This window comes from Mytilus californianus, unplaced genomic scaffold, assembly GCF_021869535.1.
Source record: "Mytilus californianus isolate M0D057914Y unplaced genomic scaffold, xbMytCali1.0.p SCAF_5, whole genome shotgun sequence".
Classification (NCBI taxonomy): domain Eukaryota; kingdom Metazoa; phylum Mollusca; class Bivalvia; order Mytilida; family Mytilidae; genus Mytilus; species Mytilus californianus.
The window spans coordinates 100,843,453-100,860,393 of record NW_026262701.1 but is presented as its reverse complement, the minus strand read 5'-3'; the positions used below and the strand labels follow the sequence as shown (position 1 = coordinate 100,860,393).

Sequence of the window (16,941 nt, the reverse complement as noted above, 5' to 3'; positions counted from 1 at the left end):
ATTATAATAGTCTATGTGTTATATAGTCGTCTCAGACACAATCAAAATCGTGATCAAATATTTTGATGATTAATTGAAATATTATATATATTCTATAAATGAATATTAACTACAGCATATAACCGGATTACAGGTCGTGTGTACATGTCGTGATCTATATGTATTTAAAAAAAATTTAAAACAAGGATGAATCACAGAAATTACAGCATTTTTCTCACGAACTCAAAATCCTTTTTTAAGTTATTTTGTTCTCACAAAATCAAAGTTACAATAGACAGAATTCAGAACGACTTTTCAATACAGTCTGGTTATTCGTATTTAAATGACACGACGTTCTATAATTAACGGGACAAAAGAAAAGTATGAACCTTAAAATTAACTTCCGCTTATTCACTAGCGCATAATTCAAGCTCAAAATAGTTAATTTTTGTACTTGATGGTATATCATCTGATACTTGTTTACATGACCCCCGGAAATACCATTCATGAAAAGTTAGAACCAATTTTCACGAATTTGGAAGGCGACATATAATACAATTTTTTTCAATATTTTTGAATATTTTCATCAAATAAATAAGTTATTCAAATGATTTAGGGAAGACTTTTTTTTTTATCACAATATTGCAATTTTACATATTTTTGTTCAAATTTTGCATCGAATGACATCTGCCATCAAAATGAATACCAGAAATACAATATATGGTATACCTCTCGATTTGGATAAGAATGTTCTTCTTAAATATTGCACATATTGGAAAAGCGGCTTATAGTATGGCGATGTAGGGTGGCTGGACGGGCGATAGGGCGGGCGGATGCGTTTTCAGGTAAGATGGGTACCGGCTGTTTTGTGTGTAGTAAGCTCTTACAGTCCTTAACCTTCACAGAAACATTGTACACAGTTGTGCACCTGATACTACAGAATTGTTGAGAATTGTTCCTCGTTTTCCGTATTATCAGCAAATCTTTTTGTGTAATCAACCCCTGAGCCTCCTACAGTTTTGAACATAAATACCCGAAATATAACAGAAATCTGCAAACACTTTGAAACCTTTTTTCCAGACTTGGGAATTTAACCTTATAATTTTTCAGCGAAATTGTCTAAAGATGATACCTACATTTTGTATTTGGGTAAGCAAGTCCTCATGCAGTCTTCTCTCATCTGTTTATAATAGAGCATGTTCCATTGGTTCTGTGTTAAACGGCAATCTTAGTCTTATGGTTCATTTTTGTGAGTTAATTTTCAAAATATGCCAAAATATATCAAAATAGAGTTGAGCTACTAGTTTATAGATTATAAGATAAGGATTTATATAACATTTGTACTAACGTAAAATATACGTCCTTTGTTATATATCAAAACATATATCCAGAGACATATAATACAATTATATGTATTATATGTCTCTAATATATCTGAAGCCATAATGTTAGTAGAAAAGTAAAATACACACATGTAGCTGATACAATGAAGTTCAGTAAAGACTGAAAGATTTATTTGAGAATGGCCACTGAAAATTCAAACTGAGAAATTGACTCCACCCACTTTGTGTACATCAACAATTTAGGTGATTTTGTATCAGAATCAATTACCGTGTAGATATGGAGTATGCACATCCCTTACAATTTCCATTCAACTTGGCCTGATTGTTGTCAGTCTCATAAGTTTAGCCTGATCAATAATTTATGACTTGAACGTCTATGTATACAGACGCCAGCTATATCCATCTTTGACCATTTTCACACGTTCTAGAAAATATCGAACCCCCATTCATTTTTTCGTAAAGAACGAATCTTAATGCACATCTTGGCTTCAATGTAATTTAAAAATCCCTCATATTTGCTACCATGGCTTTGAAAATAAGGGTTATTTTCAGTGTAGTCATACACAAAATTACTCTGAATGTTTTTTGAAGACGACTGTTTCTTTTAGTAAACATTCATCTTTCTCAAAATGCGGGCTTTGATATGTATTATGGGGGTGGGGGGTGGGTATACATCTTTAGAGCATTTTTCTTCAATGCCTTAGCCACCCAACTACTGGATAATGAATGGCTTTACTTCAAAGCTTCAACAACTGTCAAAAACATGTAGCTTGCTGTAGATGTGGATGACAATATTCTTAACACCTCAATGAGTAATCAAATTTGTATTGCCTAATAAGACACAAACACGTACACTGGACTTTGAAAAATTAATATGTAACATATTAAAGTCTTAAATACTTCAACAATTCTTATGATCACTTAAAACTGGTTTTCTATCGGTGTTTCACGCAATAAACACTTTGTTTTCCAGAAATTTTTTCTGTATTTGTTTTAAGTTTCTACTCATTTCCTGCTGAATCAATGGAAGTTCTATTTTGTTGCAAATCCAAAGCTTTTAAGTAAATAAAATGTTTCGCTACTGTAATTTTTGCTTGGTTAATGAAAATTTGAGGCTGAAAACCTTTTCTTCTTTACACCAAGTCTTTGATAAGAACCATGCAAAAGCCTTATTAGTGGGTCCACATGATATGTCAACCAAATGTACTGAAATTTTGCACATATGTTATGATAGTCAAAAGAAGAAAAAATCGAACTTTAAAATTTGATCTGAAGCTATTTTTAGATTTTGCAGCACCATCTTCTGGAAAAGACTTAATTTCCCAAAATTTCCATTAAAATCTCACATTTTTGTTGCTATGAATATTCAAGATATGGTTATAATGAGCTGGTACTTAAAAGGATTTTTATTACAAGCATTATTCGTCCTTCGAAACTAGACAAATATATTTATATCATAGTTTGAGTATCGCTATATTTTGGGGCTTACAGATCTAAAAAAGGCATTTTGGTGATTTTTTCGATACTTGCTAACACAATCAACAAAAAGACATGAAATCTTTTAAAGTCCTATGATTTTTTTAATGTATTAAACATTTCTATAAAGATTTACATATGTGCTACAAGGTTTATGATTTTTAAGCTGGGGTCTCTTACACCGTTACCATGGCAATGGAATAAAAATGTGTAATTTTCACATAATTTTCTCTATAATCCGTGTATTTAAACATGAAAACTTTTTTGTCTTTTGACACTAGCTTATGATATTTGGCATGAAGTTGAACTACAATAAGACAGTGTATCACATAACATCATGACCGTCAAATGACCTTAACCTTTGACCTCAAGATAAAAAATACTTTATTTTTTTTACATTTTCTTGTTCGGAGAACACCCTTTTCTCTCCTTTGACATAGGCTTTTGATATTCAAAACACAAGTGCAGCACCTCAATATGATGTGTCCCGTACAATGGATGAGGAGCTTGACTTTTGACCCTCAAATAGTTAATTTTTATAAGTCACCATTTAATCATATATATTCTTCCTTGCCATTACAATATAAAAATGAACAGATTTGGACAGATTGCCAATGAGACTACTATCCACCTGAGTTTAAATAAGTGATAGTAAGCAAATAAATGCCACAGTACAGGCAAGACCTTTGCAGTTTAGCTAAGAGTTTGACTCTGGGGGTCATGCCAGGTGCCCTCGTTTAATAATGTTATGATTTATCTAAAAAAAAAGAAAGAGCCTGATAATTATCCTAATAATAATCTTCTATCAGACATGATTTACAGAATCATTTAATGTAGTTATGATCAAAAGTAATATGTGAATTAATAAATCTATCATTTCTACATTATATTGAGGTCAAGAATTGTATATTGAAATGTGTAATAAAATCTGCTTAATTATCTAAGACTGAAATTAGGTAATTTGGTCAATATAATTTGCATTTAAGAGGATGGTACATTCCAATTAAGACTCCACCTTATTTCTGATTGTTAAATCATCATGGAAATTGTCAGTCCTACTGGTATTATTACTCTTACCTAGAAACATGACTGAACTAGCTAACAAATTTATGAAACTAAAGACATATATACTTGAATGAACTGCTCTATAGATATATGTTAATCAAATTTTTTCAAAGTTCATCAGCATATGAACACAGACATGAGAATTAATCAATCTTTCCAAAAATCAGATGGGTACCATTGCCAATAAGACAACTATCCACCAGAGACCAAATAACATAGCTATAAGCAACTATAGGCCACAGTATGGCTTCCAACAATGCTCAATACCCATATCATATAGTAAGCTATAAAAGGCCCCATCATGACCAAATGTAAAACCATTCAAACAAGATAACAAATGGTGGGATTTATGTTCAACAACAAATGATAGACAGCAACCAATGAGAACTACTGAATAACAAGCTTCTGCCTTGGGACAGGCACGTACAGAATGTGGTAGAACATGTTTGTGAGTCTCTTGGGAAAGTGTTGTAACTCCACAACAAAGAACAAACTGTAAAAATCAGTTGAAAAAAGGCTCAACACATCAGATTGGCACAAAGCACAAAAAAAAAGATTACAGACACAAAGTACTGGTCTATGAGTACTCACAATTACTGAAAGCTAGTTCAAAGCCAGTTACAACTTATAAATATATCATGTTTCACTACAACACAATATCATCAACCTCAGACTAAATATAAAATGAATCTCTAAGCAAAGAAAAGATTAGCGAAAAATTTAGGTGTACAATGAGTGTTGTAAAATTTCAAACTTTCAACAAACATGTAGTAGCTACACTGCAAATATAAAAATTGCTTACATGCTACAATCCAACATTATCAGCTGCAGATCAAATATAAAATCATTCCCTTTCATAGAAGTCAAGAAAACTTTAATAAAATTTTTCTACCAAATGTTTTCAGACACAGATAAGAACTGAATCTGAGAGATAACAAATAATATGATATGAATTGGTCCAATCAGATATTTAATGTCTGTTGAAACAGAATTTATTGAATGGACAGACAGTTTTATTCTAGTGATAGTCTCAATTTTGACTGATTTATGGAATTGTTAGCCACAGTTTTGAAAGTATATCCAATGAAAGTCACCTGTTATTAAAGTCATTTAGTAGGATCATCCAAAGGATTTTAAAAAAGACATTAAAACAACACATAAGAAGGGAAATACATGTAACATACAAATAAATGCAGAAAAATTGGGGGGAAATAACAATAAGATGAACCAGACACATTATAATTCTAGGCTAGTGGCATTCCAAAATTTCAGTGTTTCACCCTGGTTGATCAACTTTGCAGAAAAAATCAATTGGATTATCATTAACTTAGTCTGGTCCTTAAAATGCACGAAAAATTTGCATCTGGACATTCAGCAAACAACACAAAAATCAAATATAAAACAATAAACTGAACAAATAACAAGAAGAAAATTTTATATTAAGGATGACAATTTATTTAAAATAACAAATTTATATAACAATTATAAATAAACAGAATATTAAATATATAATACATAAATGAATTGAAATTTACCAAAAAATGCAGTATTCAATAGCAATGTAAGTTATTTAAAAGTACAAACAAAACATTTCTACAGAAAAATTGTCAATAAATCTTTCTTTCTGAGACATACATCATCAACAGAGGATTTCAAATTACAATGTGTACTGTAAATTCAGAAATGATTGCGAGGTTTTTATTAATGCGAATAATGCGATAGGGTGAGTATCACAATAATAAGACCTCACATTCTAAATCTGTTACATATATTTGTATACAGATTTTTCTGAAATCGCAATAATGAATCTTGCATTTTTGTCCATCCTTCAAAAATATCAATAACAAATGCACACAATAATTTCTAAATTTACAGTATATCATTTCTAAAAAGATTTAATTATATTTTTTAGTTTACAAAATATAAAGGAACTGCATATTTTTGACCCAGAAAAAATATCCCTACTATAAGGTCTAGCTTACAGACACCACTTCACTTGTTTTACTTAAACAACATCTCTTTAGGGGATGAAGTTAAAATTAACATGTCTTCCTAGTCCTAAAATATAACTAGCATGAATGGTGTATATATTTTGAAGTGATTACGGGTGATGAAATATGGGGTATTCATTATGATTTCATAGGTAACCACAATTTACCAAATTAGTCAATGCATATACTTATTTATCTATATGAAGGAAGGTTTAATAATGCCTTTTAGCACTGAGTGTAAATAAACAATATCAATGGAATGCAAAACAATATTAACTACACATTTTTTTTTATCAAATCTTATATTATAATCTAACCAACTTATTGCACTTCAAATATATAAATCAAATAAAAAATACATTTTACACTTGATACAAATGGCACTGTAAATCGGAGTTAAAACGTTAAATTCAAAATCACAGACATAAATGAAAAACTTGATATCACATACAATATATGTAATAACAACTGATAAGTATATCTGACGTTTCTTATAGCTTATAAGAAAGTTAAAAAATTATGAAGCTAATATTAAGTCCACTGAATATTTATTTTCTGCCAATCTTTCTATTGGTAACCTGACATGTGATTCACTAAATACACAATTAGGTGACATGAATCAATAGCTTTTAACCATCTTTAAAATTTAAAGAAAATAATAAATTTCGGCAAAAATTTTAGCATCACAAAAGAACCTTAATGACTTTCCTTGGAAATCCATACATCAAAAGTAAAATAAAGTCAAATTGGATAGAGTCCCACTTTTAGATATATGTGTGTGTTATTAGAAAGGATGAAAAGGCAAATTATTTATGTATCAGACTTACTTGTCATATGTTTAATGAATTTGTTATGGGTGATGAAGGAAGATTTTTCCTTTCAACAAAACAAAAAAATACTGTATTATCTTTGTTAATACACTTGTTATTAAACCTCAGGCCTTGCAGTCATAAAATTTCAAGTACGATTTTCTTACTCAGACTCAGAATTCAACCAATAAAAATGCTGGATTTGGTGTTTAAGAGCACAAATTTTGTACTCCCAGTACTGAGTATAGTTTTATGACAGAGATCACAGGACTTTCAGTCATAAAACTTTACTTTTAAATACTCGAAGTACAAAATTTGTGGTCTAAACACCAAATTGAGTGTTTTGATTGGTTGATTTCTGAGGTCGAGTATGATAATCATACTCGAAAGTTTTATGACTATAACTCCTTATGTAATATTACTTTGCTACTTCTGATTATTAATATATGTACACTTTTTAAAAATGTATAATAATCATTATATCAATTGGAACAATGGACTAGATATAACAATACAGCAGACTTGCTTCATATTATTAACTATTATCTTTATGTCATCTTTTGTTACTTAATCTACAAATCTTTTCTGCTACCTCAAAATGACTTGATGGTCTTTTATTTGACCAATATTACCTTCTATACTGGATCTATACTGCTATTTAACTACCATTCAGTGGACATACTGCTTACTTTCTGCATGACTCTTAACACTACTCATCCGACATTTTGATCAATTTATATGACGAATACCTATCGTTTCTGTCATTAATTCACTATCATAGATCGTTATCAATAACTAAGTCTTCTTGTCAACAGTCTGACTAGCTATAATACTTTTATCTTAATTATCGTTCCTGATATTTAATGCTATATTGTACTGATAGTATCAAATGTCCCATTACGATTTATCATTGTTAACTTGTACTAAATACTATATTTATATTCACTACCATCGAGTGTGAGTAAAATCAGCAATCTATTATCTATCCACACTAATCGGACTAGTTTGAGTAAGTTTGTCAAGTTTGTAATAGGCAGAGGTTGTGTAGCAAACTGTTTCAGCAACTTTGTCTGTTGAGATCCAATACCAAACAATGACGAGGAGGCAGTCTGAAAAATAAATATAATCAAGATGGTGTAGAACTATTTTCTTATATATTTCATGGTAAAAGCTGTTATTTTAGAGATATCTGTACTCCATTTTAATAATAGCTTTTCAATCAATAGTTGATTTCAATGCTGAAAAAAAATCAATTTTTAGACTGTGTTAGTGAAGCCATTTATTTGTTTTTCCCAAAAACTGAAACTTTAAATGAAGTCCACAGGTATCAAATACCTTGAAATGAACTGCATTCTTGAACTTTGTGAAAGTAAGCCAGATTTTCATTTTAAATACTTTGGATTTTTTTTTATTCTTGGGTACAACTTTCGTGAATTGAGAGAAAATTGTATTTTCCTGGGTATTTGATTTCATGGTTTTGCATTTAAACCTTTAGAAAATTTGTTTTTGGTTGAACTTTTTAATTCTTGATTTACCTATACCCAAGAAATCCATGAAAATTGGTATCCAACAATCACTAATGAATCCACAGTATTCAGATCACTAATGAATCCATAGTATTCAGATCACTAATGAATCCACAGTGTTCAGATCACTAATGAATCCATAGTATTCAGATCACCTAATGAATCCATAGTATTCAGATCACCTAATGAATCCATAGTATTCAGATCACCTAATGAATCCACAGTATTCAGATCACTAATGAATCCACAGTATTCAGATCACTAATGAATCCATAGTGTTCAGATCACAGATCACCTAATGAATCCATAGTATTCAGATCACCTAATGAATCCATAGTATTCAGATCACCTAATGAATCCACAGTATTCAGATCACTAATGAATCCACAGTATTCAGATCACTAATGAATCCATAGTGTTCAGATCACTAATGAATCCACAGTATTCCGATCACTAATGAATCCATAGTATTCAGATCACCTAATGAATCCACAATATTCAGATCACTAATGAATCCACAGTATTCAGCAGCAATGCCAAATGTGTATAGAATGCTCTCAACTGGATTTACTGCATATTTAAAGCTATGTTAAGTTTTTCTACGGACAAACTAAAGGTAAAACATACCTGCCAGAATTTAAGCTTATTGTCTGTATGACTATAAGTTGCCAAATGTTTACCATCAGCAGCTATGGCAGTGGCTACAATGTGACCTGAATGTGCTGTTATCACCTAAAAAATTAAAAAATCTTTAGTGTGCAGCTCACATATTACCCCATACAAAGAAGAAAAGCTTATACATGTAGTATCCCCAAAACAAAACAATTTTCTTTTATAAAAATCCAAATCACCCAGCCAATCAAACTGAGTTAAAAAATCTGTGATAAATAGATCATTACATGTTAATCAAATTGACCATGGTATCATCCCTTGTCAAAAATCAGACCTAAATCCAATAGGAAAGTCTAAGGATGCTGCAAGGACCGACAATGAATATCTATAAATTAAAAAATTCTGGACGGTTGTTTGCCAATGTTTGAAATCTCCTCCATTACTTTCTGTTATCTTTTGCTAATAAATCTGTCTACAGCAACCTACATCTAATATTTAGATTCAAAATATTTTACTTCACTTTTTACATATATATCAATTAACTTACCTGACACTTGGAATGTTGTTTCAAATCATAAAATGCTAGACCACCATTCTTAGCTCCAACCCAAATTCTCTTTGAGACAGGACACATACTAACCATACTGAAACTATACAAACAGAAAATGTTATGTATCATTCAGAAAGGCATTGCCACTGCAGAATATAATGTAAATGTTCTTATATATAGTCAATATAGAAATAAGAAGATGTGGTAAATTAAGGCGACAGTAGTATACCGATGTTCGATGTTCAAATCTCGTAAACAGATTAGGGAAGATTGCCAATGAGACAACTAACCACCAGAGACCAAATGATGTAGATGTAAGCAAATATAGTTCACTATATGGCCTTCAATAATGAACAAAACTCATACTGTATAGTAAGCTATAGAAGGCACTAACATAACAAAATGTAAAACAATTCAATGGAAAAAACCAACGGCCTGATTCAGTTAAGTCTGTTCATTTTGTTGTCTAATAATTCTGCACATTTTGTTGTCTTACAGTTTTGTTATATTACTGACATATGAGATAGTCTGTGATGTAGGTATAATTGGTGAATATAGATTTTAGGGGCATTTTTTTATGAATGAAATAGTAATCAGACATGGATACAGAATTTTTTAAAAGAGGAGATGTACACGGTAAAAGAGGTTCCAGCCTGATTTTGGTCAATTTTTACATAACTAAAACAAAAATTAAGAAAGATGGGTGCTATACCCTGCATCCCCTTTCTGCATTAACGTAAAGCTGAAATTAATGAAGACGTAGTTCATGCATAATACACAAAATTCTTACCGACAAATAGCAGGAAAGAGTTCTTGAAGACCCTTTGACTTCAATTGTGGTATATCTAAACAATGAATAGTAACATCCATAGCCTATTAAATAGATTAGACAAGAATTATCAAGCAAAAAGAAACAAAATGTTATTTGAACACATACATTTTTACAATAGACTTACATGTACATATCCAATAAACATTTTGTAATTTCACATTTTTCTTTCACTTTACAAACAAAGCCATGTTCTTATTACAATGAAAGATAAGGTGCATGTGTGTGACGTCACAATCAAAATTGCAACATCAGTTGTACTTTGTACAATGCAAAAGATCAAAACGGACTTTTCTACTGATGTTACTCGATAGGAAATGAAATAAATTCATTCTAAAAGAAAGTCAACATGTATTTGTACACTTTTTTTGTTGTGAATCGACGTTTTCAATAACATTTTTGATTCATTAAATCAAAATGGCTGCCTTTCAATGGAGTCTTAGAGGTCCACTGCGAAGTACAAAAGTTATAAATTTTCCAATCAGAATTGAATTAATTCTTTCAAGTCACGCTCTATGCTTATTTAACATAGGTTATAAGTTGATGCATCACATAGTATAGCATGCTCGCATCATGAAACTTGATTCCAAATTGCAGAGGGCCTTGATTTGTAGTTCTTGATTAAACCGAGAAGAAAATGTATGTGACAGACAGAGATGTGACGAAAATTTCATACATGCCATTATGTGAAAGAATATATACGTATTCGGTATACAGGAATGTGGTGAGTGATTAATGTGATAATACATCATAGAGTTATGCATGCTCACAAAAAGCTTGATACCAAATTTCAGGATGCTCTGATTTGTAGTTGCTGAATTAACTGTGAAAATAAAATGCTTCGCTGAACGCAGCCTGATACGACCGCAGAGGTGGAACCCTGAACAGTTAGGGCAAATTTGGACACAATATTCAAGCTTGATACTGTCTGAATTTGGATTGTGATCAAATTTTTGACATAATATAGGTTTCAGACACAAAATAAATGTGGTCAAAAATCTTATAAATCCATTGCGCAATACTGTGCAATTGAGGATTTCTTCTTGAAACTTTTCAAAAATTCAAAATTTAAAAAATTTTGAAGAAAAAAATATGAATCCCTTAAAAAAATTGGAAAAAAAATCCCCCCCTCCCAACTTTTTGAAACCCCCCTTGATGCAATAACCCCAAAACTCAATCCCAGCCTTTCCTTTGAAGTATGGAACCTTGTAGTACAATTTCAGAGAGATCCATACACTTACACACAAGTTATTGTCCGGAAACTAGAAAAATGCTTGATTTTGGCTCCTAATTCCTACATGTTTGGGGCAATTAACACCAAACTCAATCCCAGCCTTCCCTTTGTTATATGGAACCTTGTGGTACAATGTCAGAGAGATCCATACACTTACACACAAGTTATTGTCTGGATACTAGAAAAATGTTTGTTTTTGGCCCTTAATTCCTAAACTGTTGGCCCCATAACCCCTTAAATGAATCCCAAACCTTCTACTTGTGGTATTAAACATTGTGGTACAATTTCAGAGCAACCGAAATACTTATACACAAGTTATTATCCTGAAACTAGAAAAATGCTTGTTTTGGGCCCCTAATTCCTAAACGGTTGGGACCATCATCCCCAAAATCAATCCCAACCTTCCTTTTGTGGTATTGAACCTTCTTAAAAAATTTCATAGAGATCCATTCACTTAAACTAAATTTATTGTCCGGAAACCAATGTATCTTCGGACGACGACGCAGACGACATCATACCATTATATGATCCAAAAAAATACAGATACACAAACTGAGGGTTGTACAGACATATACCAGTTTATCACTGCCTTGGAAGCTGGTGTATAATAATCAAAACTGACGATTTGTTATGAAGACATGTAGAATGAATAATTAAGCAACCAAATATATATGATATACATATAGATAAGAAGTATGTCTTGTACCTCTACTAGATGGTCAGCAACATCATTTGGCATTTTCTCTACCAATAACTCTATGACTCTCAAGATTTCTACTTTAGCTCTGATTAACACTGAGTTTTGTATCTGCGAATGTTGTGACTGTGTTGTTTGTTGCATGGCATTAAACCTAGCAACTTCTTTTGCCATGGTGATGATGAATGCAGGTGGGCGAGCTGTTGCTATTAGTGATAGAGCATGCCTGGCTGTCCTACATGCATCTGCAGCTGGAGATAATGGCAGTCCAAAGGTCATACTAAGAAAATATAAAATAAATTAATTAGCAAACTATTTCTTCAAAAAGAAAGGATTTGATGCTATAGATAACATTTATTTTTTAATGAAAAAAATACAAAAATGATACATAAATATTTATAAGTAAAAAATTTGCTTTTGATAAATAATAAATATATTTGTAATATCTAATCATATAATAACTAATTCACTAAATTTATTCGAAAAGAGATATACCAAAATATTTTGCCAGCTGAATTTGAAAACCAATATACCACAATTCCAAAGGTCTACATACTGAAATTTGGTCAAAGAATAAAACCCTTGTTAGATACATGAGAGCTCCTTAGAATGAACCTATATTTCATACATGTATTTTGGCCTATCATATGTAGATCTTGAGACTCAGGCTTCCCAGTCCTCCATAAAGTAAAGAAAAAATATGCCTTATAAATTGTATCCCTATAATACCACCACCTTTGAGAAAAGCAACTGAAATCTCTTACATAATTATTGGATTAATATTGGTGAATATTGTCCCAAATAGATTTTTATATTGAATGATCTTACGAGTGCAATATATATTCTACCAGGTATAATATTCACCAATATTCAAGCAATAACCCTTTTATTGTATAGCAAAGCATGAAAAACATATTTTTGTCACTGATAAATTGACATCGATAATTTGAAGCTATATTAGCACTAGTGCACTTTCATAGAATATTGCACATTAACTTTTCGTTACGTTCCAAGGAAAGATAATTCTGCTATACAATAAATTTACATAATTTTTTTTAAAGAACATGTTGAAAATAACTTGGTATAAGTTAGTGACTACCACAGAGGAGGGGTAGTGTAATATGAGAAAAATTAGTATTAAAGAGTAAGTAATAAAACAAAATAATAAATTTCCTGTTAAGATTAAATGACTTACATATCCCTAATAAATCTGCAAATATTTTCATAATGACTCTAAACATTATCAAGAAATTTCTTGTCAAACAACATATGTAAAGAGCTTCAACTAAACATTATTTATCTTGAAAAGAAAGATTTTGCATGGGAATAGAGTCAAACTTGCTATAAAGGCTAACTCTATTAAGCGAAAACCGGACATTTTAGATCACCCTCTTGTCAAGCTGTAGTAATATCTATGCATTTTAAATCTCAATTTGAAGATCACCTCTCTTACAAGGTCAGTTTTCTCTGGTCCTGAGGATGACCTTTATATATAGGTTTGACTGTAATTAATAATGATAGAAAGATGAACATTTAAGAATGTTCTTGATTTTGAACTAAATGCCTTATTAAACATTTAAATTTTTATAATTGATTTAATAAACAAATGGGAAAGTGTAATTATTTGTGTGGTACCATTTCAATCATGTAATGTTGCATTTCATAATAACCACAAATTCTATTCAGATGGGATAGGTTTGAAGTATAGATAAAATAAATCCAAGAAACCAGTGACGTTCTTATAACCATTTTAATCAAATTGAGAGTATTTATGCAATATTATAGACAAATAATGAAGAAATGTAAATCTTTCATGAAACATGTGTTTTCCGTGTTACTGCTTTGTGTTATATATTTATATGGTATACAGAAATTAATTTAAAAGCTGTTAAAAATATTAGTAGCAATTTACTTGAACTTGGATTGCCTAGGTTAACATAGGAGGCAATTAAAAATATTCTATCAAATGATCATCATTGATTATCCCAGGAAAGTACTTTACTCTAAAACTAGGAACTTCAAAGGGAGTTAATATTCAAAATGGCCAAGCAAAATTTTATGGCTTATTAACATCTATATGAATGTGTATGTAAAATACCTTGGAACAAGCCTATCCGAATCCACACAAAGCTCAAGAAGACCAAGCAGTACTGCAGATACATCTAGATATGGCTCCCAAACTGTGAATCCTCGACCAATCAAATCTATGGCAGCTCTTCTAATAGGTGTATGTGCAGGTAACTTACGACTTGGTGGCTGTTGCAGTAAAAATGTTAATGCTTTACCTAAAAATACACATCATGAAAAATTAAGAAACCTTTGACTCGAAGGGTAATATAATATGCATGACTTAACATTTTAATCAGTATTATTGATTTGAGTCAGTCACATTCATTCATAAGCAGAGATAAATCTGTAAAGAATCAACTAAAATCCCCTTGTAGTTCATATTTATCAAATTAATCATTCTATGAGCACCTTATCTGTAATTAGCCAAATTATTTTTTCTAAAATTTACACTGAATTGAAAATAAACCCAAATAAATACATTGTTTTTGCCTTTTTAAATTCTTTACCTAACACTGATCCAGAATGATACAAAATTGATACAATTTGAAAAATTTAGTAGTATAAAAATTCCAGAAGCACCAAGGGTGCATAAGCCGAGATGCGTGCTGAAGACTGTAAAGCCTACTGACAATTTATGTTCAATGAAGGGTACTGTGACCTTGATCTTTGATCTACTGACACAAAATCTTTAGGGGTCTAGTTCTATTCAAGGGTTATTCTCAAGCTAACCTTTGGGAATATAGGTCATATGGTTCAAAAGATATGACCCAGTCTATAAATAGTGGCTGTGATCTATAACCCCTTAATCTTTGATTAATAGGGTTTGTCATCACACAATGAGGTATTATCAAACCAAGTTTGGTAAAGATGTTGTTTATTGCTCAAAAGATTTTGTCCTGAAACCGAAATGTTGATATCTGGAGAGCCAGATGACATTCATCATTTATACGCTGAGTTTGGCTTTGTTGCAACTTGACTAACTAGAGCCTGTGTCGCTCACCTTGGTCTATGTGCATATTCAACAAAGGACACTCTCCAATATTGTAGACAAGAACAGAATTAATGACAAAAATCTCTGTTTTGTTGATCTTGTATTGCTGATCATTTAGTCTGTTTAGTTTCTCTCTATATTCTTTAATTTTTGCTCAAAACACAAAAGAGGGTAAAAAAAAATCCTCATTTAAGTCTACTAACCATATCGGCAAAATTTGACTTGAGTAGATCTTGCTTTGCTGATCATTTGTGTGATTTAAAGTGTCAATTTATCTATTATAATTTTTATCATATAAGACAAAATGCAAAAAAATGGTAAAAATCGTCATTAAAGGGCAATAACTACAATAAGGAGTCGTCAGATGATTTCCTCCATATCAAATTAATTGTAGATCTTTTCTTTCTGGTAATTTTTGTTTATTTAAGTTTCTATCTATCTATCTTAATTGTTAAGATATAAGGCAAAAACGCAAAAAATTGGTAAAAATCATCATCAAAGGGCAATAACTCTAATAAGGAGTTGACTGACGATTTCGACCAGGAGACTTTTTTGTGGAACTTTTCTTGCTGATTACTTTTGCAATCTAAGGTCTCTCTCTATCTATTATAGTTTTCAAGATAATAGGCAGAAATAAAAAATAAAGGTAAAATTTGTCTTTTATGGGAAACAAGAAATGAATGTAACAGGATGCTGTTACGAAGTCTCCCAAACGAAGCTCCCATAATTCGTAATTCCCAGGGTCGCCTGACATTGGGCAACATCCATTGAAAATTGGTTTGGTCCAGTAAAGTTATATGCATTAGTGATGCCTGGGGACTAACCTTGTATATCATTCAAATCATCTTGGCATGACAAACCAGAATATATATGGTTTAGGGGTGGGGATCTCAACCATTTACAAGATACTAGAATATTGGGGGTGGGGAGGAACCCCTGGGGACTGGCCCTATACGTCATTCAAATGTTCATTACATGACGAACAGGAATATATATGGTTTAGGGGTGGCGATCTCAACCATTTACAAGATATTAGAACATTGGGGGTGGGGGGAACCCCTGGGGACTGACCGTATACGTCATTCAAATGTTCGAGACATGACAAATAGGAATATATATGGTTTAGGGGTGGGGATCTCGACCATTTACAAGATATTAGAACTTTCTCAAATGACAGGGGGTCGGGATGACCCCTGGGGACTAACCCTGTCTATCATTCAAACCATCTTCGCATGACAAACCAGAATATATATGGTTTAGGGATGGGGATCTTGACCACTTAGAAGATATTAGAACTTTCTTAAATGGCAGGGGGTGGGGGTGACCCCTGGAGACTAACCCTGTATTTCATTTGATGTGCTTTATCATGACAAACCAGAATATATATGGTTTAGGGGTGGGGATCTCGACCATTTACAAGATATTAGAACTTTCTCAAATGGCAAGGGGTGGGGGTGACCGCTGGGGACTAACCCTGTATTACATTTGATGTGCTTTATCATGACAAACCAGAATATATATGGTTTAGGGGTGGGGATCTCGACCATTTACAAGATATTAGAACTTTCTCAAATGGTAGATCTTTTCTTTCTGGTAATTTTTGTTTATTTAAGTTTCTATCTATCTATCTTAATTGTTAAGATATAAGGCAAAAACGCAAAAAATTGGTAAAAATCATCATCAAAGGGCAATAACTCTAATAAGGAGTTGACTGACGATTTCGACCAGGAGACTTTTTTGTGGAACTTTTCTTGCTGATTACTTTTGCA

General features: G+C 31.8%; 1 protein-coding gene across 4 annotated transcripts in view; it reads right to left on the bottom strand.

Annotated features, from left to right (window-relative positions):
• Positions 1-5,314: 5,314 nt before the first annotated feature.
• Positions 5,315-16,941, bottom strand: part of LOC127702111 (WD repeat-containing protein 7-like) — a 60,322-nt gene continuing 48,695 nt past the window's right edge. For 3 of the 4 annotated variants that reach the window (XM_052206176.1, XM_052206177.1, XM_052206178.1), the window contains 7 exons: positions 14,210-14,396; positions 13,307-13,321; positions 12,121-12,391; positions 10,142-10,224; positions 9,349-9,451; positions 8,817-8,921; positions 5,315-7,772 (listed from right to left, as the gene is read on the bottom strand). In XM_052206176.1, the coding sequence (XP_052062136.1) occupies positions 7,587-7,772; positions 8,817-8,921; positions 9,349-9,451; positions 10,142-10,224; positions 12,121-12,391; positions 13,307-13,321; positions 14,210-14,396 (950 nt within the window). In that variant the 3' untranslated portion in view covers positions 5,315-7,586. The remainder of the gene's footprint in view (positions 7,773-8,816; positions 8,922-9,348; positions 9,452-10,141; positions 10,225-12,120; positions 12,392-13,306; positions 13,322-14,209; positions 14,397-16,941) is intronic. The other variant, XM_052206179.1, reaches the window with a different exon arrangement.